General features: G+C 35.4%; 1 protein-coding gene across 2 annotated transcripts in view; it reads right to left on the reverse strand.

Annotated features, from left to right (window-relative positions):
* The window catches only part of SLAIN2 (SLAIN motif family member 2), an 84783-nt gene that overhangs the window by 37970 nt on the left and 21648 nt on the right, over positions 1 to 25165 (reverse strand). For both annotated transcript variants that reach the window (XM_023638129.2, XM_023638130.2), the window contains exons 2-4: positions 12121 to 12269; positions 4202 to 4366; positions 2020 to 2181 (exon numbers count right to left, since the gene is read on the reverse strand). In XM_023638129.2, coding sequence (XP_023493897.1) covers positions 2020 to 2181; positions 4202 to 4366; positions 12121 to 12269 — 476 coding nt within the window. The remainder of the gene's footprint in view (positions 1 to 2019; positions 2182 to 4201; positions 4367 to 12120; positions 12270 to 25165) is intronic.

Below are 25165 nucleotides of genomic sequence, written 5' to 3' on the forward strand. Positions count from 1 at the left end.
TTTAGATAATATTTTGAGCAAGTTCTGATAACTACTGGCAGTCTAGCCTAAAAGATCTGTTATAGAATAGTATTCAAATTTTTAAGTTATATATTCATACACAGAAAGTGCTATCACTATGGTTTCCCCAAAGCAGTGGATGAGAATCACACCAGGGTATCTGTAAAACTACAGATTCCTGGGGCCCATCTAGGCCTTTGGGAACCACTGTGGTATCCAACAAGTTATGTAGTGTCTTGTTATATCGTTATAGCAAATGTAGCACTAATGTCACCTAACTAAAGACAACAGAGCTGTGAAAAGAGCAGTATCTTAGAAAAGAAAAATCCAGATCTTGATGTAAGCTCTCCACTAACAAGGGGATCCTAAGGAAGTCACATTCACTGTGGGATTGTGTGTTTCCCATCTTAAAAATGAGGGGGCTTAACCAGGCAACAGCCCAAATCTGTAACTCTACACTTCTGTTAGCAAAAACACTCAATAAACAATGTTATAAAAAGGAAAATCATTCTCTTAAAAAAAAAAAAAAGCTGGCATTTTCATGGAGGTATCACACACATTTTTAGCATCTTTTTTTATTGAGCAGGAAAAGAAATATTTGTGTAGGTTGACAGTTAAGAAAGGATTATTAAAGTAAAGCTAAAGTTTCTGTTATTTGGTATCAAAACACAACATGAAAGCTACAGCAAATGGCTGGTTGAGTTTCTAACAAAATACCGGGGTGTAAGAAGTCAGGGTTCAAAGAAGAAACGAGTGAGTTTACTCTAAGTTACAGTTAAGCAGCATTCTTTATCCTCGTTTCACATCCACAACAACCAGCAGCCCACTAGCTGACAATCACACAGTCTCGGTGAGGAGTTAAACAAAATTACAGAAGAAGAAAAGGGTTCCATTCTATTAGTTTCTAGAGCTAAACATAAATGAAGCAAGTGCCAAGTCTTTCTATCTGTCTAAGGGAAGCTGTGTGAAAATGGGAAATGAATCAGCAGAGTAAGAAACATTCTGCAGTTTCTTAACAAATGTTATAGCTTGATAAAACTTACTACATATTTCCCTAAAAGCAAGGGCCCAAAACAGAAAGCTCTTGAACTGAATGACAGCAATGCTCCATTACCCTCAGCCAATTGTTGAGACTCTGAAATGTGTGCTTCAAAGGTCTTTTCATTGTAAAGGTTAAAGGGATCACTTCAGAGAGATTACTTATTTCCCAGTTAAGCCCATGGCATCTTACAATAAAATGTACAGGCAATAAGAGTACTATCACAACTGCTTACATTCAGATGACAGCCAGGGCATACAGGAACCCTTAAAATAGTATGAAAAATTTTGTGCATATGTACATTTTGGGGATGACAGAGACATCATTTTTATTGGATTCTCAAAAGTGTCTGTGACCTAAAAAGTTGAAAGGACCACTTTGCAAAGCAGTATCACATGCTTTGTTTAATTTAACATCACAGTTCCAATTTTTCTCACAAAGGTCTTTTTTTATAGTTTATACCATACATTCTAAGAGAGGTGATATTTGCCCCTAAGGGGGCAAAAATTGGTTCCTGGGGTGTGAAAAAAATCTTAGATATCATAATAGTTTGTGGCCCTCATAGTACATAAAGAGATATAGAGTATATCTGTGGTATTAAAATTTCATGGAGGAGGGTAGTTGGCAAAAAGGAAAAAAAAGTATCTAAAAAGGATCCTTAGGGGGGCAATAATGAAAAAAGTTGAGAAACACTGGTCTACACTAAGAAAACACAGTGTAACAGTAATAACTACCGCAGTGAGTGCCAGTGTAGAGACCATGCAGGGTAGGATTACCATCAAAGTAAACTGTTCTACATAACACAGACTCTGAAAACAAGCTAATGAACAAACGAGTCCATGTATGGAAGAAGTCTCTGAAATTGTAACATTTCTACTCTTATGACAGTACTATTCCACGACACTGTAAGACATATTTAATACCCACAACAAAATTATGCAGTAATGAAAGACCTCAACTTTAACAATGAAAATACTTACTTTCTTCTTGCATCCGAGCTAGAATCTGCACATCGGTTACATCATTTAGCTTATAATTCGATCCGATTGAATCTTCATCTAATTCTGAAGCACTTAACTCACTGTCTATAGAGGATTGAGGACTGAGCGGAGGATTTCTATCTGATGAACTTTTCAAATTACCTTAAAAAAAGAAAAAGATTCAAACTTTAGTGAAACAAAAATTGAATAAACATCTGATGCAATTAACTTGATATTATATCTTGTGATTCAGTTCAATATTATTTTGCCTTTTCTGTTGGTAAAAATTCCAAATATTGAAATTAAAAATTGACCTTATTAAGAATAAAGAGGGCTACAGAGATTCCTCCAAGTACTATGGCGAAACAAATTTTCATTTAACTATAACTTATCTATCTTCTTATGAAATAACTAAGCTTTCACCACAGTGCCTGGCAAGAAGTTAGTGTTCAATAAATATATGTTAGAGGATTTCAACTTTTACAAGATAACCAAAGAAACCAATGAATAGATGAATTCATGATGTGGTGTTTTCCCCCTCCCAAATTCATAGTCATTAGCAAACACCATCATCTTTTCCCTTGAATAAAAGCATCTACTTTTCCTAAACAAGAAAACTATAATTTGAGGAAAATCAGGATTCCTTAGAGATTTAGGAACAAACCAAAAAAGGACACCAGGCTCATTTCTCCTACATTATGCCATATTTATAAAATTCCTTTGCCAAACTAGTAATGGGGATCCAAGGAGTCCTCTGAAGTTTAGTAGTAAAGCACAAAGATCGGATGAAGAAAATTACTAGATTAAAAAAAGTACTTTATCACTCTAAAAGGGGATAGAAGACAGGTCAGAGGAATAAAGGATATACATGTGCAGAAGAGTCTAACTTGTTTCTAAGGAAATGCTTTCACCAGATCATCACCTTCTAGTGAAGAATAATAAAATTACAACACTGTCACTAATATTTCTAACAGACTTATTTGAAACGATTTTTTTTCCAGAATTCTTCACCAAAAGAATCAGCTCCAAAATGAAAGGAACATAAGAAGAGCAAGAAGAATACAAAATAGTTAATGCTTATATCATCAAGAAGAGCATAGCACACATGATAGGAAAAATACTATAAGGTCAGGCTCACATAGTATCTGAATAAAACTCTTTATTCTGCTAAACAAATATAGCAGATTAAACTTTTTAGTATGACAGTCATAGGTGAAATAAGTAGCACCTAACAACCTATGTGCAAAGTAAAGGGCAGGGTCAATAAAGTCATTAGACTACAGAGGCCACAGGTCAAAAATCTGAAGCAGTTAACAATACTCTAATTTTTAAGGAAGCTAATATAATTAGCCATAAGAATAGCAGCAATAAGAGTACAGTAAGGGGCCGGCCCGGTGGCGCAGTGGTTAAGTGTGCATGTTCCGCTTCTTGGCGGCCTGGGGTTCACCGGTTCGGATCCCAGGTGCAGACATGGCACTGCTTGGCAAGCCATGCTGTGGTAGGCATCCCACGTATAAAGTGGAGGAAGATGGGCACGGATGTTAGCTCAGGGCCAGTCCTTCCTCAGAAAAAAGAGGAGGATTGGCAGTAGTTAGCTCAGGGTTAATCATCCTCAAAAAAAAAAAAAAGAGTACAGTAATAACTGAGTGAATTCTAAAGAAAAGTAAGCTACAAAGTAACAGTCTTAGTCACAGAATCACAGCAGAACATTCTGACCCCAATTTACAGCAATTTATCCCCCTTCCCATATCATTTAGGGCTCCAAACACTCTTTTGGCACACTGATATATAGCCTTGCACTATTATTTAAGTGCAATACCAAACCTTATGAAAACTCATATAAAAAAAGTTTTAAACTCTGTGACTATTACAACCCAAGCAAGTTATTCACTAAGCATCTACTGGTTAAAAGAAGCATGCTTGTGACCCTATTTAATCAAGCCAGATTAGAAACATTTAAGCACATGCTAAAGCAAACTTTGCGGATGTAACCTGGCTTATCCGAATCCCTGGTGCCTTGTACAGTACTTAGTGCCAAGTAGCTCCTCAATGCTATTTTCTCTAACCAGTTAAAAGTTGCATAAATAAAAAAACTTGAACTGCTAATGAATAAGTTATTTTCTGAGGTAGGACAGTAAGTTAAAAACCATTCCTTAATTACTTCAATTCATTTTCTCCTTACCTGAATTTCCAGGAAGTATTAGCTGTTTGACTATAGGAGGTCGCACCGGGGTTGAAGATGGAGAATTGAAACCACTGCTGTATGGGCTACTTGCATTTGGACTGTAAGGACTTGTGTAACTCACAGAGTTGAAAGGATTATTATATAAATTCTGCCTCTTGAGAGCTGCATTAATAAGAAAGGGGGAAATCAAATTTAGTAACTGAGGAAGAGTTAACATTTTATTTCAAAATTTTTCCTATTAGGAAATTCATTAAGTCATTATCTATCTCAACTTAAATACAGAGACATCTTATAATAGTGGGAAAAATATATCATATTAATAATCCCAACAAAATATTCCCACTATCTTAAATTGCGTTAGGCAAATAATAGCCACACCAAACAACAAAAATAATATCACAGCAAGACAATCTCGACAAATTCTTAACCACAAAATTAATTTACTTCTATCTTGTTAGAAAGTTTATTCCAACTGTATCAACCCTAAATGGCTTTTAAAAATAAAATGAATGTAAAAGCATATTTGTGTTCTCATTTTTCTATAACAAATATATTGCCCCCTCCCCCCAAAAAAACTATGAAATAATGAGTTTTAAAAACAGCCTTTCCAAAGTTTGGGATTTTTTTTTTTTTTTTTAAAAGATTGGCACCTGAGCTAACATCTGTTACCAATCTTGGTTGATTTGTTTTTTTCCTTCTTCTTCTTCTTCTCCCTGAAGCCCCCCAGTACATAGTTGTGTATTCTAACTGTGAGTGCCTCTGGTTGTGCCATGTGGGACGCCACCTCAGCAAGGGCTGATGAGCGGTGCCATGTCCGCGCCCAGGATCCGAACCGGCGAAACCCTGGGCCGCTGAAGCGGAGTGCGCGAACTTAACCACTTGGCCAAGGGGCCGGCCCCAAAGCTTGAATTTTTTAAAAGATAAAGTAATACTGACTATTTAGGCCAGGTTAACGTCAAAACGTGCAAGAATTCTCTTTTTAACAAGAAAAAAGCTCACCCTCCCCCCATTTTCTGACCTAAGGAGAATACTTCTGTCAAAAAAAGGAAAAAAAATTATGCCATGCATATCAAATTATAGAAATATAAAGATAGTGATAAGTATCAAGTACAATTACATACAAGAAAACTTAATACTTAAGACAGTATTTCTTAATTCCACCCTATTCTAAAATCCACGGCTTATTCAGTATTTATGACCACTGGCAAGCACTGTGTGGAAAACATAGACAAGTGTGACACGGTGCTTTTTCTCAAGGGGCCTATAGCTAAGTGGTGAAGGCAGAAAAAACAGGATCTCAAGCCAAAATAAAATAAGTACTATCATAAAGGTGCAAAGGCCTGTGGAAATGATGAGATAGGAGTTAATTCATTACAACTGCGAGAAACTAGGTAAGGCTTTTTGGAAGGAGAGGCACTAGAGCAGTCTTGAGAGGATGCGGAGGAATTTGATAGGCCATTCAAAGTGGAGAAAATATGTGTTTTCATCTGTGTTTATAACATGAACAAAAGCAGTGTCTTGAAAATGCACAGTATGTTCCGGGAATGACAGTGAGCACTCTAGAAAGGTAAAGCACATGATGAGGGACAACACAGGAAAAACCAGCTGGGGCCACGTGATGGAAGGCCTGGAACACCATGCTCAGGAGTCTGAACTCTATTGAGTAGGAATGATAACGCCATCAGTGATTTCTGAGTAACAGTGATATGATCCAATCACTGTAGGAAAAAATCTGATGGAAATTTTGATGTTGATAGATTAGATTGAACTAGGCAGTACAAGCGACAAATTAAAAAAAGGAAAAAAAAAGGATAGATATTAAAAACCAAAAAGGATTACTAAAGGGAAAAAAAATAAGATAAGTTTCTGGTTTGCCTACTGGAAGGGTAGTGGTTTTGGGAGGAGGAACATATGTTTTCTGTTTAGTTGGATAGTGCAGGAAGCTGGACAGTGTAGTTTTATACATATTCACTATGAGACAAGAGACCACATTTTAAACATTTAGTATGTAGTATGCAGCATGATCTCAGAAATATCAACCTGAGCAGAAACAGAGGTGCTAATTTCTTCCTAATCTCTTTACTCTTTGATCTCCTTTGAAGCTTATTCTCTTTTACTTGGTTATTTATCTAATCACTAGCATTTCAAGTCCTCAGTCCTTTCCATTACTTATATCTCTAGTCCTAAATTTTCCTTAGCTTCAGTGCCATATAAGCTGCCCATTTAACGTCTCCCCTGTGGGTACTGCAAACGTACCCCAGAGCCAACATGTCCAAATCCACACTCATCATTTGCCTGCTACAGTCAAATTCTTTTTCTGGGGTCCCTATAGCAGGATGATAACATTCATCCTGTTATACAGGCTGGAAACCTAGAAACTACTGTTGATACTTTCTTCTTGCTCATTTCCTCATACTTGGCTCATTCCTTTTTCCTTATATATCTTTTCCTTTCCACTACCACTCTTTCCCCTTAACACACCCTGCCCAGCTACAATCATCAATTCCCCTCAAAAGCGTCCTACATTCCACTCTACTCTCCATACTAAAGCTAGGCATGACTTTATCAAAATGCAATGCAATATGGAGCAACAAAAGACCCCGAATTGCTAAAGCAATCCTGAGAAAAAAGAACAAAGCTGCAGGCATCACAATCCCCGACTTCAAAACATACAACAAAGCTACAGAAATCAAAACAGCATGGTATTGGTACAAAAACAGGTGCACAGATCAATGGAACAGACTTGAAAGCCCAGAAACAAAACCACACATCTGTTGACAGCTAATCTTGGACAAAGGAACTGAGGGCCTACAATGGAGAAAAGAAAGTCTTTTCAACAAATGGTGCTGGAAAAACTGGAAAGCCACATGTAAAAGAATGAAAATTGACCATTCTTTTTCACCGTTCACAAAAATAAACTCAAAATGGATCAAAGACCTAAAGGTAAGACCTGCAACCACAAGGCTTCTAGAAGAAAATATAGGCAGTACACTCTTTGACATCAGTATTAAAAGGATCTTTTCAGACACCATGTCTCTCAGAGAAGGGAAACAATAGAAAGAATAAACAAATGGGACTTCATCAGACTAAACAGCTTCTTCAAGGAAAGGGAAAACAGGATTGAAACAAAAAAACAACCCACTAATTGGGAAAAAATATTTGCAAGTCATATATCCAACAAAGAGTTAATATCCATAATATGTAAAGAACTCACACAACTCAACAACAAAAAAAATCAATCAACCTGATCAAAAAATGGGCAGGAGACATGAACAGACATTTCTCCAAAGAAGATATACGGATAGCCAACAGGCACATGAAAAGATGCTCATCATCACTGATCATCAGGGAAATGCAAATCAAAACTACACTAAGATATCACCTTACACTCATTAGAATGGCAAAAATAACCAAAACAAAAAGTAACATTGTTGGAGAGGTTGTGGAGAAAAAGGAACCCTCATACACTGCTGGTAGGAATGCAAACTGGTGCAGCCACTATGGAAAACAGTATGGAGATTTCTCAAAAAATTAAAAATAGAAATACCATATGACCCAGCCATCCCACTACTGGGTATCTATCCAAAGAGCCTGAAGTCACCAATTCCAAAAGTCCCATGCACCCCTATGTTTATTGCAGCATTATTTACAATAGCCAAGACATGGAAGCAACCTAAGTGCCCACAACTGATGACTGGATAAAGAAGATATGGTGTGTGTGTGTGTGTGTGTGTGTGTGTGTGTATACACACAATGGGATACTACTCAGCCATGAAAAAGAATAAAATCGTCCCATTCACAACAACATGGATGGACCTTGAGGGAATTATGTTAAGTGAAATAAGTCAGATAGAGAAAGACAATCTCTGTATGACTCCACTCACATGTGGAAGTTAAATATGTAGACAAAGAACAGATTAGTGGCTACAAGGAGAAAGGGGAGACGGAGGGTGAGCACAAAGGGTGAAGTGGTGCACCTACAACATAGCTGACAAGCAATAACGTACAACTGAAATTTCACAAGGGTATAAACTATCATAAACTCAATAAAAACTAAAAAAAAAATCAGCAATGTGATCATGTCTTCCCACCGACACACACCAGACCCTTGATAAAGCCCTTCAATATCTTCCCATTGCTTTTAGAATAAAGTCCAAAATATTTAACATGGCCTATAAAGCTTTGCAGAGTCTGGCTCCTACATATCTTTCTGGCCTTATCTCACGTCTCTCCCTTCCTTACTGTTCTCTAGCCACCCTGGCTTGGTCCAGTTCCTCATGCATGTCATGCTCCCTCCACATGCAGCCACAGGCTTCTCACAAAGCCTCTGCACATGCTGTTTTCTCTACCTGCAACACCCTACTCTTTCTCCTTCCCCCTTACCCTACTTAAATTTTTCTTTATGACTCAGGAATTTTATCTCCTGATGTTTGACCTATTTCTCAAAGCACTGTATTTATTACATATTCTTCTATTACTTATCACCAGTTATAAAAATTATTTGTATTAATATGTTTCCCCCTTTAGATGATAAACTCCATGACTGCAGGAACAGTGTTAGTTCTTCCCCATCATGTATCCTTCAACTTTTCCCCAAAGCCTAATACATAACAGGCTCTCAACAAATATTAATGGAATATATGCATGAATGAATGAGATTAATTTGAATAGAGATAATCCTGGACAACATATGAATGGATGAAATCATCAAAACAGAGAGAAGAGGGGCAAAAGAGACCTAGGGTATCCTAAACTTGAAAGATGGGCAGATGGTGGCAAGGGGGAATGGGAAGTTTAATGGGTACAGAATTTTAGTATAAGACCATAAAAAAGTTCTGGAGATGGACAATGGTGATGGTTGCACAGCAATATGAATGTACTTAATGCCACCGACCTGTATATTTAAAAATGGTTATTAAAGTGGGAAATTTTATGTTATATAAATTTTGCCACAATAAAAAAAAGATGGGCAGAGAAGGAAAAATCTTCAACATAAACTGAACACAGCAGGGAGGGTAAGACAGGGTGAAAAAGATAATGCACAATCATAAAAAACAAGAGAAGAACAGCTTAGGAACAAGAGGTAGTGCCTGAGTGTGATGGAGCAGAAACTGTTCCGCTAGAATACAATAGTCCCAGAAAGTTTTGCCTTATCCAAAAATACAATTAAAAAACAATCTCCCGGGGCCGGCCCCACGGCCGAGTGGTTAAGTTTGCAAGCTCTGCTTCGGCGGCCTGGGGTTTCACTGGTTTGGATCCTGGGCGAGGACATGGCAACGCTCGTCAGGCCACGTTGAGGCAGCATCCCACATGCCACCACTAGAAGGACCCACAACTAAAATATACAACTATATACTGGAGGGATTTGGGGAGAAAAAGCAGGAAAAAAAAAAAAAGAAGATTGGCAACAGTTGTTAGCTCAGGTGCCAATCTTTAAAAAACAAACAAACAAACAAACAAAAACTCCCCTCTAACTTGGGAAAAGGGAGGTTTAGGACTACAAGGTTCAAACTTGCAATAGCCAAGTTATTTTTCCTTTAAATAGACATTATATTGACAGCTGTAGCTACTGCTCTGTGCATATAGCTATAAAGTTTAAACACTGTTAAAAAGGTCCTGCACTTGATTGCATCTAGTTTTGGTTCAAGAGTAACAGGATTTCCTACACACTCCTACTATCTTCAATATCCTTGTTATAATAAAGCAAAAAACCACTCACTCAAATTGCTATTTTTGAGGTGCAACAGCTTTGGTTTTCTCTCCTAAGTCCAAGTTACTAATTATCAATTGCTAATATTTCCTATTCCTTAGGATGTTTTAAGCCAGGGATTGGTAAACTATAGCCTGTGAGCCAAATCCAGCTTGCCACCTGTTTGTAAATAAAATTTTATTGGAACACAGCCATGCCCATTCATTAATGTCTTATTTATGGCTGTTTGTGTGCAATAAGGGCAAAGCTGAGTAACTGCAACAGAGACCTTATAGCCCACAAAGCCTAAATTGTTCACTATCTGACTTTTTACAGAAAAAGTTTGCCAACCTCTGTTTTATATGTTTAACTTATTCTGTTTATTGTCTGCCTCCCCCATTAGAATACAAGCTCCAGGAGGTAAGGGATGTTTTGGTCTATTTTATTCATTGCTATATCCTCAGAGTTGAGAATTATGCCTAGCACATAGTAGGTTATGAACATACACTGTTCAATAATGAAAATTCCTAATTAAACTGTAAAATATACTTACAGTATTTCTAAGGTAAGACAGAGTACTGGAAAATTGTTACTAAAAAATACATATATATTTTTTGCTGGGAAAGATTCGCCCTGAGCTAACCTTCTGTTGCCAACCTTCCTCTCTCTCTCTTTTTTTGTTTTCCTCCCCAAAGCCGCAGGACATAGCTGCACATTCTAGTTGTAAGTCCTTCTAGTTCCTCCATGTGAGCCACTACCACAGCATAGCTACTGACAGAAGAATGGTATGGTTGTGTGCCCGGGAACCAAACCTAGGCCACTGAAGCAGAATACACCAAACTTTAACCACTAGGCCATCAGGGCTGGTTCTAAAACTATTTTTAATAAATGTCTAAATAATATCATCTGAGTTATAAATTTTCCACTTATTTCAAATTGTCTACTAGCTTGTCTACCTATTTCTAATACTCTCTTATGAATATGATTTTAACCAACCTCCAGGATACAATTCTAAAAACACTTGATATTCAGACAAAAACATGTTTAAAAATTACATAAAGGCTATTGCTTTTTCAAAAGAGATTCTCTACACAGAGGAAAAGTAGGACTTTAATGTCAAAACAGACTGAGAAGCTCCGTCACATCCTATATGTTATTTTCATATAATAATCATTACTCCTTACAGCCAAGCGAACTACGCTTTTTTAGTAAGACAGTTTAACTTTTTAATCTCCCCTTTGAGTCCTCTGACCATTTTCAGCTTACACTCTAAACAAGAGAGTACATATTTCAATAACAAAGCCAAAATAAGCAATTTTAAGTACATGGGTGCCAAGTAAATACAATGCAAAAAACAAAAACAAAAAGCTATTTAGAATCAGTAATCATGCATCAATCCTTTACTATGTGAGTATTCCAGAAAACAGTAACATTCTTAAGATACTGAGATAAATTCCAAGAAAGAGCCAATATTTCTCCTACATTTCTACCCCATACTGGCATGCTCCATTAAAGGCCATACATAGTGACAGATATATTTTGTCAGCTTTGTGAATGCTATTAAACAAAAGAAGATAAAAAGAATTTAAATCTAAACACCAAATTAAAGAAAAAAAACAAGAACAACATAACAAGGAAATGAATACATTTATTAAGAATCTACTATGAGCCAGAAAAACATGACAGGCTCTTTCATAAAGATCATGTAATCTTTAAAATAACCTTTTAAGGTTCATGATTCTTATGAGAAATCTGAGCTCACAGAAGTTAAATAATGCGCAGAGTCAGACAGTAACCAAGTGCTAGAAGAAGAATAAGGTCTAACTCTGGCTCTCAACCTGTTATCTTTCTACCACATCACAATTTCCCTGAGGGTAGGAAGTGAGATGATTTTAGATGATACCAGACAAACATTTTTTAAAATAGGTATTTGTTTTAACTTGTATTAGAAAAACAGCTATCACATAAAATCCATTATTTCATGGCTATTTTTCTTTAGGATGAAGCTAAATAAAAATAAGGAGGCTGAAGAAAAGAAATCTATTAAGTAAATAACAGAACAGGTTATGTGCATATGGCAAAAACTCATGATGGTATGCACAATGAGGTTCAAAAAACACTATCCAAGCAAATAATTGCCTTCCTAAAAACATACCACTCAACATTTATCTGTTTTTTGATTAAAGAAAGCAAAGAGATGAATTCACAAGTAAAGTTATAGACATACCTGACATAGTTTGATCAAGTTTGTGGATAAGAGACTTTTTAGCACATTCAACATCAGGACTTGGGTAATCCAAAACTTGCCTGCACCAAACTAATGGACTAACCGATTTCTGCATTGGTGTAAGTTTTTTCTTTGGTGATGAGTACAGCCTAGAAGAAAACAAAAAACAAAAGGGTAACATTCATTATTAAGCACAAGGTTATAAGATAGGGATCCTTTTGGATAGATTTATATTTGGGTGGGGAGTAAAAGTGACAGAGTATTTTAAAATCACCCACAGTTACTTTGTGCACAGGAAGAAAATGACACTACAACGATCAACATAAACCCAAATCTCAACTATTAAATGAACTCAAATGAGCCCAACTGTCCAATCCTAAAATGTCTCTTTTACTCTCATTACAAAAAACTATGAGGAAACATTTATCCTTACAATGGTTTATTCTATTTACAATAGTACTCGACTAACTCCCTAATATAATGCCTTCCTACCACAAACCACACAAAAATCTACCATTAGTAACTCACTCCTTTCAGTTAAGCAGTAACCATTTTGTAGCCCACTTTTCAAATGATGAAACATCAGAGAAAAGCACTATTTTAAATTCTTAATAATTTAATATGAATCAATTTGTGAAATTACTTCAGTCTCAGGAAAGAAGAAAGAGACAGTATTTTATAAGCTCCTGGAGAAGATATATGAAAAGAAAAAGGCGAGAAGATAGGGAAAGGGTGTACTTAAATTGCCTACTTTATAGTATTTCCTCAGATTAGTCCAGATTATGTCAACTGATATTAATTTATTTCAAATGCGACCCCATATGGAAAATGTGAAGTTACTTGAATTCTAACCAGAGTAGTTTCCAAATTAAGATACTTTAAGTGGAATTTATGAAGTAAACAAAATTATGCTTTGATATATCTATACAGTCAAATGTCTCAATAAGGCAGGGAGTTAATAATTTCATATTTTACATTAGTCAAGTTACGGCAATAAAGTGAAGTGTGTTCTGGTGTAAATATTTAAATATATCTCTACAGTACCATAATTGACAAACTACTTCCCAGTGGCAAAATGTACATTTTCCGTCCATTCTTTCATCTCCCCTATCTATAACTTAGGTCTGTCACATCAATTATTTAGCTCTGATCAAGATAATCAAGACAATAGGGTGAACAGTCATTTCTCTGGTCCTCAATTCATATTCATTCGGACAGAAATAATGAAATACAATCTCAACTTGTTAAACAACTTATTAAAAATTCAAAATGAAAATGAAACCAATGGAGTTCATTCCCTTTCCAACTTAAATACTACAAATGTTTCACAACAAATCTCTACCTCAGCATTCCCTTTAATTATGATAATTATCATATACTGATATTCTATGTTAGCAAATATTTAGCAAGCGAATCCTCTATAGACTAATGATAGACAATGAAATCACTTTATGACATCATCGCCACTCTTCCAATATATAACTTTTCCGTATACTGACTGGTTTTTCACACAATTTACCCCCATGACTCACATGTACTTAATATGTTTCTCTACTATTAACTATAAAACTCATTTTAAAAAGTGCAAGATACATGAGCGAGCCTCAAAAACATGCTCAGTGAAAGAAGACAGACACAAAAAAACACATATTGTATGATTCCATTTATATGAAACGTCTAGAAAAGAACATGGAGCAGAAAGTAGATTAGTTATTGCTTAGAGATGGAGGTAGGAATGGGGAAAAGGTTCCTCTTCAGGGTGATATAAAAGTTCTAAAATTACATGGTGGTGTTGGTTGTAGTAACAGTGTCACGATTGTAAATACACTGAATTCATCAAAATATACACTTAATTTTATGGTACATAAATTACATAGCTACAGGTAAATTTTATAGTATGTAAATTATATCCTGATAAAGCTGTCTATGAAAAAGTTGTAAGGTGCTTTTAGCATATTTAAAAATATAGAAACTACTATAAGGTAAATGAATAAAACATCAACAATTCAAAATCAATTAAACTAAAACATCATCATTTCTCCTATATTCAATGAATGGTAGTTTTCCTGTTTTTGTCAATGGCAATATAATTCTTTCAGTTACAAAAGCTAAAAACTTAACAGTAATTTTGGGTTCCTTCATCTTTTTTATTTCCTACCCTCATCAATAATCTGTCACTAAGTCCTACTGATTCTACACATATAAACTACATTTCCCCCCACTATTCCCATATTTAATACTCTAACTGGCAATAGAGAATGCTCCTTCTTTCCACTAACAGATAGAAGTTAATGTAGCAACCTGTCCATTCCTAGAGTGATGAAAAGGGGGAGACTGATTCAATAACTCCTGCTTATGCCATCTTCGATCACTCTATTCTCTTATTTTGGTGCCCTATCACTACCCCCAAGACTAAAAATGGAGGGCTTTGGCCCTTACAGTATTGGCACAAAATTATTCTTCAATCAGAAAACCTTCAACTGAGGTTTCAAAGTGCTTCTCAACTGGCCAGAGGACACATGAGTTGGGTTGTAGCATATAACTGGATCCTCCTTTAGCAAGACCTAGGTGTGTTGGTCCCTGAATTTTAAAGAAAATTCCAAGTAAAAATATTTGCAATAACTACATATATCATCTCCTTTGCTCATTTCTTAAAAACACATAGACCTCTTCAAAATAACTATTTTGCCTACTAAAACCATTTTTTTCACTCTGACACTTTTGAATTTCTTGTATAATAATATATGGTTTAATCAAGAGGGACTTAGTTCTGATGGATGCAGCCAGTTTATTGATGGCTAATGCAACTTACAACAGGTTGAGTTTTGTTAAGTTTTTACTTGCCAAGAAAACTTGAAAGATATTACTTCATTACTCTATTTCTGCTAAAATTAAGTCACAGAGGTCCAGTGGGGTGCTGAGACTCCATCCCTGCCCAGCAATAATGAGGCAGAGACAAGTGGAAGTGGGACAACTCCTCTCTCTTTTCCTTACCCTCCATGTGTCAGTAGGGCTCAGTAGGGAGCTGATCTTACACCCCATCCATCTGGAAGGAGGTAGTGTGAGGCAGTGCTCTACTTTTGCCAAGGTGGTATCAGCAGGGCCTGGCTGAACATCCACCCCTATCCAGGCCCATCCACTTACACCTAAACAAGGTGACTAACTGCCTACTAAAAAAGAAGAAATATGATTATGAGTCTCACAACATAACACCTAGAATGTCCAAGATACAAGTGGAACTCACTCATCATACCAAGCACACAGTTAAAGGAGGCAGAAAGAACAGAAAGGAAATTGAGTCACATTGAAAACAAACAAAAAAAATGGCAGACATAAATCCAACCACACCAATAATTACATTAAATGTGAATGGACTAAGCATTCTACTCAAAAGACAGAGATGGTCAGACTGGATTAAAAAAAACAAGACCCAACCATATGTTGTCTACAAAAGAAACAGCTTAGATTCAAAGTCACAAATAGGTTGAAAATAAAAGGACAGGAAAAGATACACTATGCATAATAGTAACCATAAGAGAGCTGGAGTTTAAGAAATATTACTAGAGACAAACAAGACATATCAATACATCAGGAAGATATAAAAATTAAATGTAAATATACCTAATAACAGTAGTAAAACTGAAAGAAAAAAGAGATAATTCAGAAATTTTGTTTGGCGTTTTCAATAGCCCCCACTCAATAACTGAAAAAAGAACTACATGCAGAATCGGTAAGGATATAGAAGACTTGAATAACATTATCAATCAACTTTACTTAATTGACATTTACGAGACACTCCACCCAACAATAACAAGATATACATTCTTTTTACGCACACAGAACATTCTCCAGGACAGATCATCATCCAGACCATAAAAAAGCCTTTCTGAATGTAAAAGAATTAAAATTCTCCAAAGTCTGTTCAACCACAATAGAATTAAATTAGAAACGAACAACAAAAAAATTTAGTAAATCCCAAATATTTGGAAATTAAACATACTTACAAATAACCACAGGTGAAAGGATATCACAAGAGAAATTAGAAAATATCTTGAACTGAATAAAAGCAAAAATATAACATAACCACTAATTACATGATGAAGCTAACAAAGTACTCAGAGGAAAATTTATAATTTTAAACACATATTAGGAAAGAAAATCAATCTCAGCATAAAAATTATAAAACAAGAAGAGTAATTAAACCCAAGGCAGTCAGAAGGAAGGAGATTTTAAACATTGGTAGAAATCAATGAAACAGAAAAACAATAGAGAAAAAATCAAAGTTCATTCTTTCAAAAAATTAAAAAACTGATCAATCTTTAGCTTTACCTAGAAAAAAGACAGAAAAAATGAAATACCAAAATCAGAAATAAAGGGTGAACATTGCTACAAACATTAACAATAATAAAAGGATTATAAGGGAACATTATCAACAACTTTATGCCAACAAAATAGATAACTTAGGTAAGATAGACAAATTCCTAGAAAGATATAAGTTACCAAACGGGACTCAAGAAGAAACAGATAATCTGAAGAGATTTACTAAGAAGAAATTGAATCAGTAATTAGAAATCTTCCTACAAAGAAAAGCCCAGACCCAAAAGTCTTAACTTATTAATTTTATCAATACTAAGGGGAAAAAAAACACCAATCCTACACAAACTCTCACAAAAATAGCTCGAACGGTGAACGAATGCTTCTTCTAAGACTGAGAACAAAGTTAAGGATGTAGACGCTCATCATTTCTATTCAATGCTATACTAGAATCAGTGCAAAAAGGCAAGAAAAAGAAATCAAAGGCATCCATTTGGAAAGACAGAAGTAAAAGCGTCTTTATTCACAGACAACATGATCCCATATATAGAAAATCCTTTGTAGGAATCTACAAAAAACAATAAACACAACAAAAAACCAACTAGAATTAATAAATGTGTTTAGCAAGGTCACAAGATATTGACAGGCAAAAACAGAACTGTATTTCTATATATTATCAATGAACAATTTGAATATGAAATAAATACAATTCCATTCACAACAGCATCAAAAAGAAAACACTTACAAATAAATTTAACAAACAAAGTACAAGAGTTGTACACTGGCAACAATAAAGCACTGCTGAGAGAAATTAAAGACAAACGGAGAGACGTACCATGTTCATAGATCTCAGGACTCAATACTGTCAAGATGTCAATTCTTCCTAAGTTATCTACAGAATCAACATAATCCCTAAAAAATCTCAGCAGTCATTTTTATAGAAATTGACAAGCTGATTCTAAAAGTTATATGAAAATATAAAGCACAAAGAATGGCCAAAACAATTTTGCAAAAGACAAAATCTTTTTTTTTTTAATTTGAAAAGCTCTGGTCTTGCTCCCTTCCAATCCATTCCATATACTACAGCCAAATTGTTTTCTAAAATATGAATCTGACTTTATTAATATTCATCTGCTAAAAAGTCTGTGCCAGCTTCCTTTTGTCCTTAGGAGAGAGTCTTTTCCAAAAACTGGCCCTGACGGCCCTTGAGATGTGAGCAATGATCTAAGTGTTGCAGTATTTTTTTCAGCTACATTTCTCACCCTCCTCCATCATCCAAATCTAAATAACAGCCATATGGTACTAATTTCTATTCCTGGAAAGCCCAACACTTGCTTTTAGTTCATTTGTGCATGCTGTTCCCCTTGCCTGAAACAAGCTCAATTCCACTTCTCGCTTACCTCAACGTCCCCTGCCCAACTTCAGCTCTCATTACTGAGCTTCAGCTTAAATGTCATTTCTTCAAGGAAAGCTCCCTTGAACACTTCTCAGAAGGTTATATTAGGTGCCCCACTACGTATTACATGGTAAAACAAAGTGTTTTAACAAAGCATCTTTGCAGTCACTTAGATATGCGCCATCAAAAAGGAAATTCCATCTCTAACCCTCATTCTAATTACAGGAGACTTACTTTATATTTTATTCATTTTTGTCCTGTTTGAAGTTTTTGAGTTGGTATTTATAGGTTGAAAAGAGATTTAAAAAATTGTGTTAAAGGCAATAAAAATGCTACAATATGGATGAACCTCAAAAACATTATGCTAAGTAAAAGAAGCCAGCCACAAAAGACCACATATTGTATGACACCATTTATATGGAATGTCTAGAATAGGCAAATCCATGAGACAGAAAGTGGATCAGTGGTTGCCTAGGGACGGGAGAGGGGGCAGGGAGAAGAGGAATAGGAAGTGACTGCTAATGGGTATACAAGGTTTCTTTAGGGGATGTTGAAAACATTCTAAAACAAGATTATGATGATGGTTCTAGTATTCTGTAAATATACTAGAAATCACTAAATACTACAAAGCATCATACAAACAGGTGGATTTTAGGCTATGTAAATTATACCTCAAAACAGCTGTTTAAAAAAGCTGTTAGAAATAAACTAGTCTTTCAAGATATCACTTTTTCCCTTAGAACAATCATTACCAAGGAATTAACACCATTAAATATAATTATGTATACTGTTAAATACTGAGAGAACTAGTAGAAAGGTAATTAAGAGTATGAATATTATGAAACTGACAATAAGAAGTCATATTGTGACCTATATGTCACACACGCCTATATAAAATGATTGGTGATAAAAACTAAGAATATAACTTTATTATTTTTTTAAAAGTGTAACAACTTTCAGTAATATAGAAATGCATAAATGTAAGGGGTGATGATAATTTCCCTCACCCCACCAATTCTATCCTCCAAAGTTATTTATAGTTCCAAGTATGTCTCTCCTGACTTTTCTATGCATCCACATATAGTAGAGATATAATTAAACGAATGGAGATAGGAAAGGAGACTGGAGTCACTTTGCTGAATTTCTGGTAACCATAGTAATCACTTTTCATATTGTAGTCAGCAGAAAGTAGTCTAGTGAAGCTAATAACAACAAAGATTTAACTTAAGGAAAAATAAAGATATATTAAAATTGTTATTGAAATAAATTTCTTTAGACTAGTATGCAAACTTTACAGGCCAAGGAAAATAATCAAATTTTAATACCTCAAAATCGTCCTTTTCTATCTATTTATTGAGTTAGGCATATTCAAGGCAAAAGAACAGAGCCTCTGTCTTCACAAAGTTCAATACATAATCCCCGGCATAGTGACTGACATTTAGAGATGATCAAATATTTGCATCTGAATGAACACTGAATAAAACAACCATATTTACAATGTTTAAAAATGCACATAAAAAAGATAAAGGAAACAACATACCAAAGTAAATAATATCAAAGTGACCATTTTGAGATTCTAATTGTTTCTATTTTTATAATTTTATGTTTTTTAAAAGCTTTAGCTAATAAAAGTATCTTTGGTTTCACCCACAACTAAATATAATTCAATAATTCTAAACTATTGGGATACATTGCTTTATAATGATTTAACAAGCTTGCTTTTTTTTTTTTTTTTTTGAGGAAGATTAGCCTTGAGCTAACATCTGCCGCCAATCCTCCTCTTTTTGCTAAGGAAGACTGGCCCTGAGCTAACATCTGTGTCCATCTTCCTCTACTTTATATGTGGGACACCTGCCACAGCATGGCTTGATAATAAGCAGTGTGTAGGCCCGGGAACCCTGGGCCGCCGAAGCGGAATGTGTGAACTTAACCACTATGCCACCAGGCTGACCCCTAACAAGCTTTCTTAGATGATGTGGCAATAATAATAAACATTATTATTATTATTTATATTTTATCAAGTGCTTATTACATACCAGGCATGTTTCAGTACTTTAAATATACTAACTCCTTCAATCTTCACAACAAATCTGTGAGATAGGTACTATTAATAATCCGTGTTACAGATGAGGTCACTGAGGCACACTGAGATAAATGACTCGTCCAAGGTAGCAGAGCTATTGCGTGGCAAAACCAGGACCGCTCCAGAACCTGTGCTCTTAACTATTATACTTTACTGTCTAATACCATTGTTAAAAAAGAATGCAAAAGATCCTTAAGTTAAAGACTTCAATATAGTAATCATCTAACAGCCTCTTGCTGTTCTGCTCTCTTCTCGTAAACCCTACCAACCATAAAACATAAAGTTGTAATTTATCCTGCTATTATAATAAAAAATCACAACTCAAGTGAAGAAAAATATCTTCGGTTCAAATTTCTTGAAATTTTAGATTGATCATCATGCCATTTACTATTATATTTGGCCCACTAGGTGACTTAAAAGCATATGATATTTATATCAAGAAATAAATCTTTCTGGTTTTTAAAAGATCATCACCAGTATTACCAATAATAATGGTAATTACTAACAAAGTGAATTCATGAATAAAGTCTTAGAAGAGAACAATTTACAAGCACTGAGGTGACATTAGCTGCAGGGTAGGATACATATACAAACAGCAGGTACGACAGTAGAACACATGATGAACCAAAAAACAGGGCAGAGCAAGCAGAGCAGACTGAAGAAAAGCTTTAAAGCAGTGAATCCCAAACTTTTAACAGTGATAGTCTACTCTTTCATTTTCATTTCATGACTCTCTTGATTTTCATTCTGGTATGGCATGGGTTTGTTAATTTTAAGAAAATAAAAATAATTTTTATATTCCCTGGGATGCCACAAAACTGAGGTTGGAAATTACTTCTTTAAAAAGAGAAACTTCTAGGGGGCTGGCCCCGTGGCCGAGTGGTTAAGTTCGCGCGCTCCGCTGCAGGCAGCCCAGTGTTTCGTTGGTTCGAATCCTGGGTGCGGACATGACACTGCTCATCAAACCACGCTGAGGCGGCGTCCCACATACCACAACTAGAAGGACCCACAACGAAGAATATACAACTATGTACCGGGGGGGGCTTTGGGGAGAAAAAGGCAAAAATAAAATCTTTAAAAAATAAAAATAAAATAAATAAAAATAAATAAAAAAAAGAGAAACTTCTAGTGTTGAGGCATAGCCATGAGGCATAACAAAAAAACAGTTGCAGTAAGACTGAATGAGAGCACAGCAACCAGAAACTGAGTTCTTTCTGAGAAAAGACATCAGGAAGAATGTCTCAAACTACATCAGATGCTGCAAATTGTGGCAACCGCTGCAAAGCAAGAGACAGTCTTTATGTATACTGATTAGTACACATCTTTCCAGCCACAACCACATAAATAGATAGCAATTACTACTGATAGCGGAATTTTTTAGTCCACAGAAAAAATACATGGGTATATGTATATACATATATATATATATATACACATACAGATATATGTGTTACATATATATGAAATGTGTGTGTAATTCACACTAATTCTTTTAGAGTACCTTGCTCATCAATAGCTAACTTTATCTGTGAAATGCCTTAAACAAGATCTTAATTGTAGAAACCATGGTACCTATAGCTAAAAAGTCATAAGTTTTAGCAAATGATACATCCTTCAATTCGCAAATAATAATAATGCATACTATAATGACTTTTAATAGTTTGTCAACTAACGTTAGGTTTTTAAAAATTAATATACTTTTCTTATTGTTGAGAAGGTTTCTACAAAATTCTGAGAAAAGGTATGAGAGCATAAAGTTAGAATCCACAGCACACTGATAACAAAGGTTTATTAATACAATAAAGATTAAGCAAGTGTCCTCTCAGAGAATTTCTATTTGCAGTATTCCTACAGAATCTAAAATTGGTTTCTTGAATTAGTATAATATTACAATATTTTATCCACTTTGTGAAAATATGAACCAAATAAGAATAGGAAAATATGAATCAAATAAGAAAAATATAAACCAAATATATTTAAATACATATATTTGTAAATATATGTGCTTAACCTCAACAATAGATCAGCCTAAAATATCAGGTAATTGAAGTGCTACAGAAAATTTGGCAATATTTTTACGTTATACACCAGAGGAGGAAGTAAGAGAGAATGGTACCCTGTACTCTGCTTGTAGAACTAAAGTTAATGTTAAGAAGACCAGTCCAGACATTCTCTTCTTTTTTTCTTTTGAGTTTCATAGAAAGAAAGATAAGAGTGGGTATGCGAGGATTCCTGAAGTGCCCTGTATACTGAGGGGGTCAGAATGCATAAAATACATTTAGGGAGAGGGAGGGATAATACTTTTAGAACTGGCATTGTCCTAGAGAGAAAACTTAATCTAGCCCTCCATTGTTAGTTTGCAGTTGCATGTATATATACAATTTACACATAATTATATAACTGTCTCTCATATGGGACTCCAAGCATCTCAAGGGCAGGAATAAGAATATTTCACCTGATCTCTTATGCCCCATTCTCACCCCCAAAGAAAACTGTCTGGCACATAGGAGAAAACGAATATAATGACAAAGAATTCATAATAGAGCACTGCATTTTTTCCTGAAAAATTAACCATGGAAATTCTACAGTTATTCTTGATTGTACCATCTGGTTACTCCAGTTGTAAGATCAGCAGAACTAAATTTTTCCTATTTTAATTCACAGCCATTCCACCTTATTCATTCCTTTCAAAATACCCATAACAACTAACCAGAATCTCTCCCAAGTGACAGTAATCAAATTATCTCCGTGTCTTTAAGAGGCTAAATTCAACCTATTCTCCAGTCTCTTAACTTTCTTCCCTTTCCCATCAGTTTTTTCCACATAACTTATTAAAGTTTAATTACCAAAGCTAGAAGTGATGACATGAGGGTTTGAAAACACAGTATAAATGTAAAAACTGAGCTCTTCCATTTCTTCACACACTTTTTATATCACATGATTTTTGTTATTTTATCAGCTGCTCCCTCACAAGATACAACTATTTCTTTGTTCCTACTATTTTATTCTATGTTTATCAGAAACTTTTATAATTTGAAGGGTTTTTTTGTTTCATCATAACCAACTATCACTTTTTGGACATACATGATTTTCTAATAGTTCTAGCCCTAATCTTTCTCCTGGGTGTTAGTCACAGAGCTCTAACCGCTTACTACACACATCCCCCCCAAAATCAAATATTCCCGAACAGACCTAAAATGACACCATTGTTTTTTCCAGTCAACAAATGAAAATTTTTACACTAACCTTGACTGTTTTCTCTCTCCATGTATTCAGTCAACATATTCTATTAATTCATTAATGCCCTCAAATCCATCCTTTCCTTTTCATTTCCGCTGACCTCACTCTAGCTTAGACCCTCATCTCACACAACATAGGCTATTATTACAACACTCTCTACTGGTTTCCCATTACCTACCAGACTCGCATCCCTCCAATCCATCCACCAGCCCCTATCACTCAGCTCTCTAAGACAGAGATCAGTGTAACGTTGTTTCACAGCTCAAAAACCTTCCCACTGGATACAGTCCCCAGCTTAATTTTCAAGATTCTGTGTTACCGGATCCAAAACTTTGTCCTTTGATCCTCTCTCCCAAGCACTTCAGGAAAAAAATCCTCTTGTCTAGTCAAACTGACCAAATAAATGTTCACTCCATGCGTTATAGACAGTTAAACCACAGATGCCTTTGTTCATAAGTTCTTTTTACTACCGGGGGAGAAAAAAGAATTTCCTTTCCATTTTCCTTGTCTAACTCAAGCCTTACTTCAAGACCAATTCAAGACTTAGCTTTTTCACGAGGCTTTCCAATTGCCACAGTTCTTATGATTACTCCTTATTATCTTAACATAATGCTCTGCTCACAGTAGGTACTCAATAAATGTTTGATGATTACTCCTAGAGTGACCGTTCATCTCAGTCTGCCCAGGGAAGTCCTAATTTAAGTCTATTGTTTTGGCATCCCAGCACTCCCTTGATTTGCAAACTGTCCAAGTTTGTACAAATAAATTACACAATCACTTTAGTTTTCCCTAATTTTCAGAACATTACTATTTTATAACTTAGGAATATAAGTGGAGCAAAGTTACTAGAATATGATACTAATTCCTGCAATATAGCACTAAATATTTCTGGTTAGGCTGACACCATACCTTAAGTATGCTTTAAAGCAATACTTGTCTCCAGTGGACATCTGGCAATGCCTGGAGACATTTTTGTTTGGCCAGGGATGCTGCTAGACATCCTACAATACACAGGACAGCACCCAAAATGTCAATATCCTCATAGAAGAGAGTTAAGATCAAAATGATATTTTTAAACAACGTGGATGTTTTATAAAAGGAACTAAATAAATATGATCTTTAATCATTTACCTTGATATGATGATTTTCATGTAATTAATTATAAGTAGTTAGGATGAAATGGAAAGAATATCACTATCGACTCAACATTTTGGTCTGAATTCCAGTTTTGCCATGTGCTTCTGGGCACAAGAGGTATGCAAAGCTCAGAGGCTCAGTTTTCTAGCCCTAAAAGGTAGCTGTGTCTTCTGTTCCCATCTACATACTGCCACACTAATCTTTCCAAAACACCATTTTGTTAAGAATATTCCAACACTCAAAAAATCTCCTCCTAGATTTCAGAGGCCATCCACAGTATGGTCCCCTACCCAATCATTCAACTTTATTTCTCACTTGTTTCCCAACAAACTTTACCTAAGCATCTTCATTGGCTCTCTCTTTACCCTACTCAAATGCAGCACTGATTCTTTTCCCTGCACTCTTTGATTCTGACAGAACAGGAAGAAATACCCTTCCATCTGTACCTAAATCCTAAGTCCCAGCTCTCAAATTCAAGAACATATAAACCTTTCTTCCATGGACTCATTATTGGTTTCAGAGAGAACCGAATTCTGTTTATTCTGTCTCCAAACTCTAAGCACCCTGAAAGCTTAATACCAAGCTCCACACAGTCATTTAAACAAATATTCATATAGCAGCTACCATTGGCCAAGTATGGTGCTACAGAGGAATTCAAAGCTGAATTAAGACAAAAACTAGAAGATTGTACCTCACATAGTGCTGGTTGTTAGCCTCTGTCATTCATAGACTGTACTATCATCAAGACCTACAGTGCCTGCTCATCAAGTTCCAAACCTCCAGATCCAGGTTTCAAAGATTCACCAGTTTTTTGGATTTTGTTTTTTAATCCTCTCCAGATCAGCCCTGGCTAAGAATAACCAGTAGCAAACAAG

Source organism: Equus caballus, chromosome 3 (assembly GCF_041296265.1).
Source record: "Equus caballus isolate H_3958 breed thoroughbred chromosome 3, TB-T2T, whole genome shotgun sequence".
Taxonomy (NCBI): domain Eukaryota; kingdom Metazoa; phylum Chordata; class Mammalia; order Perissodactyla; family Equidae; genus Equus; species Equus caballus.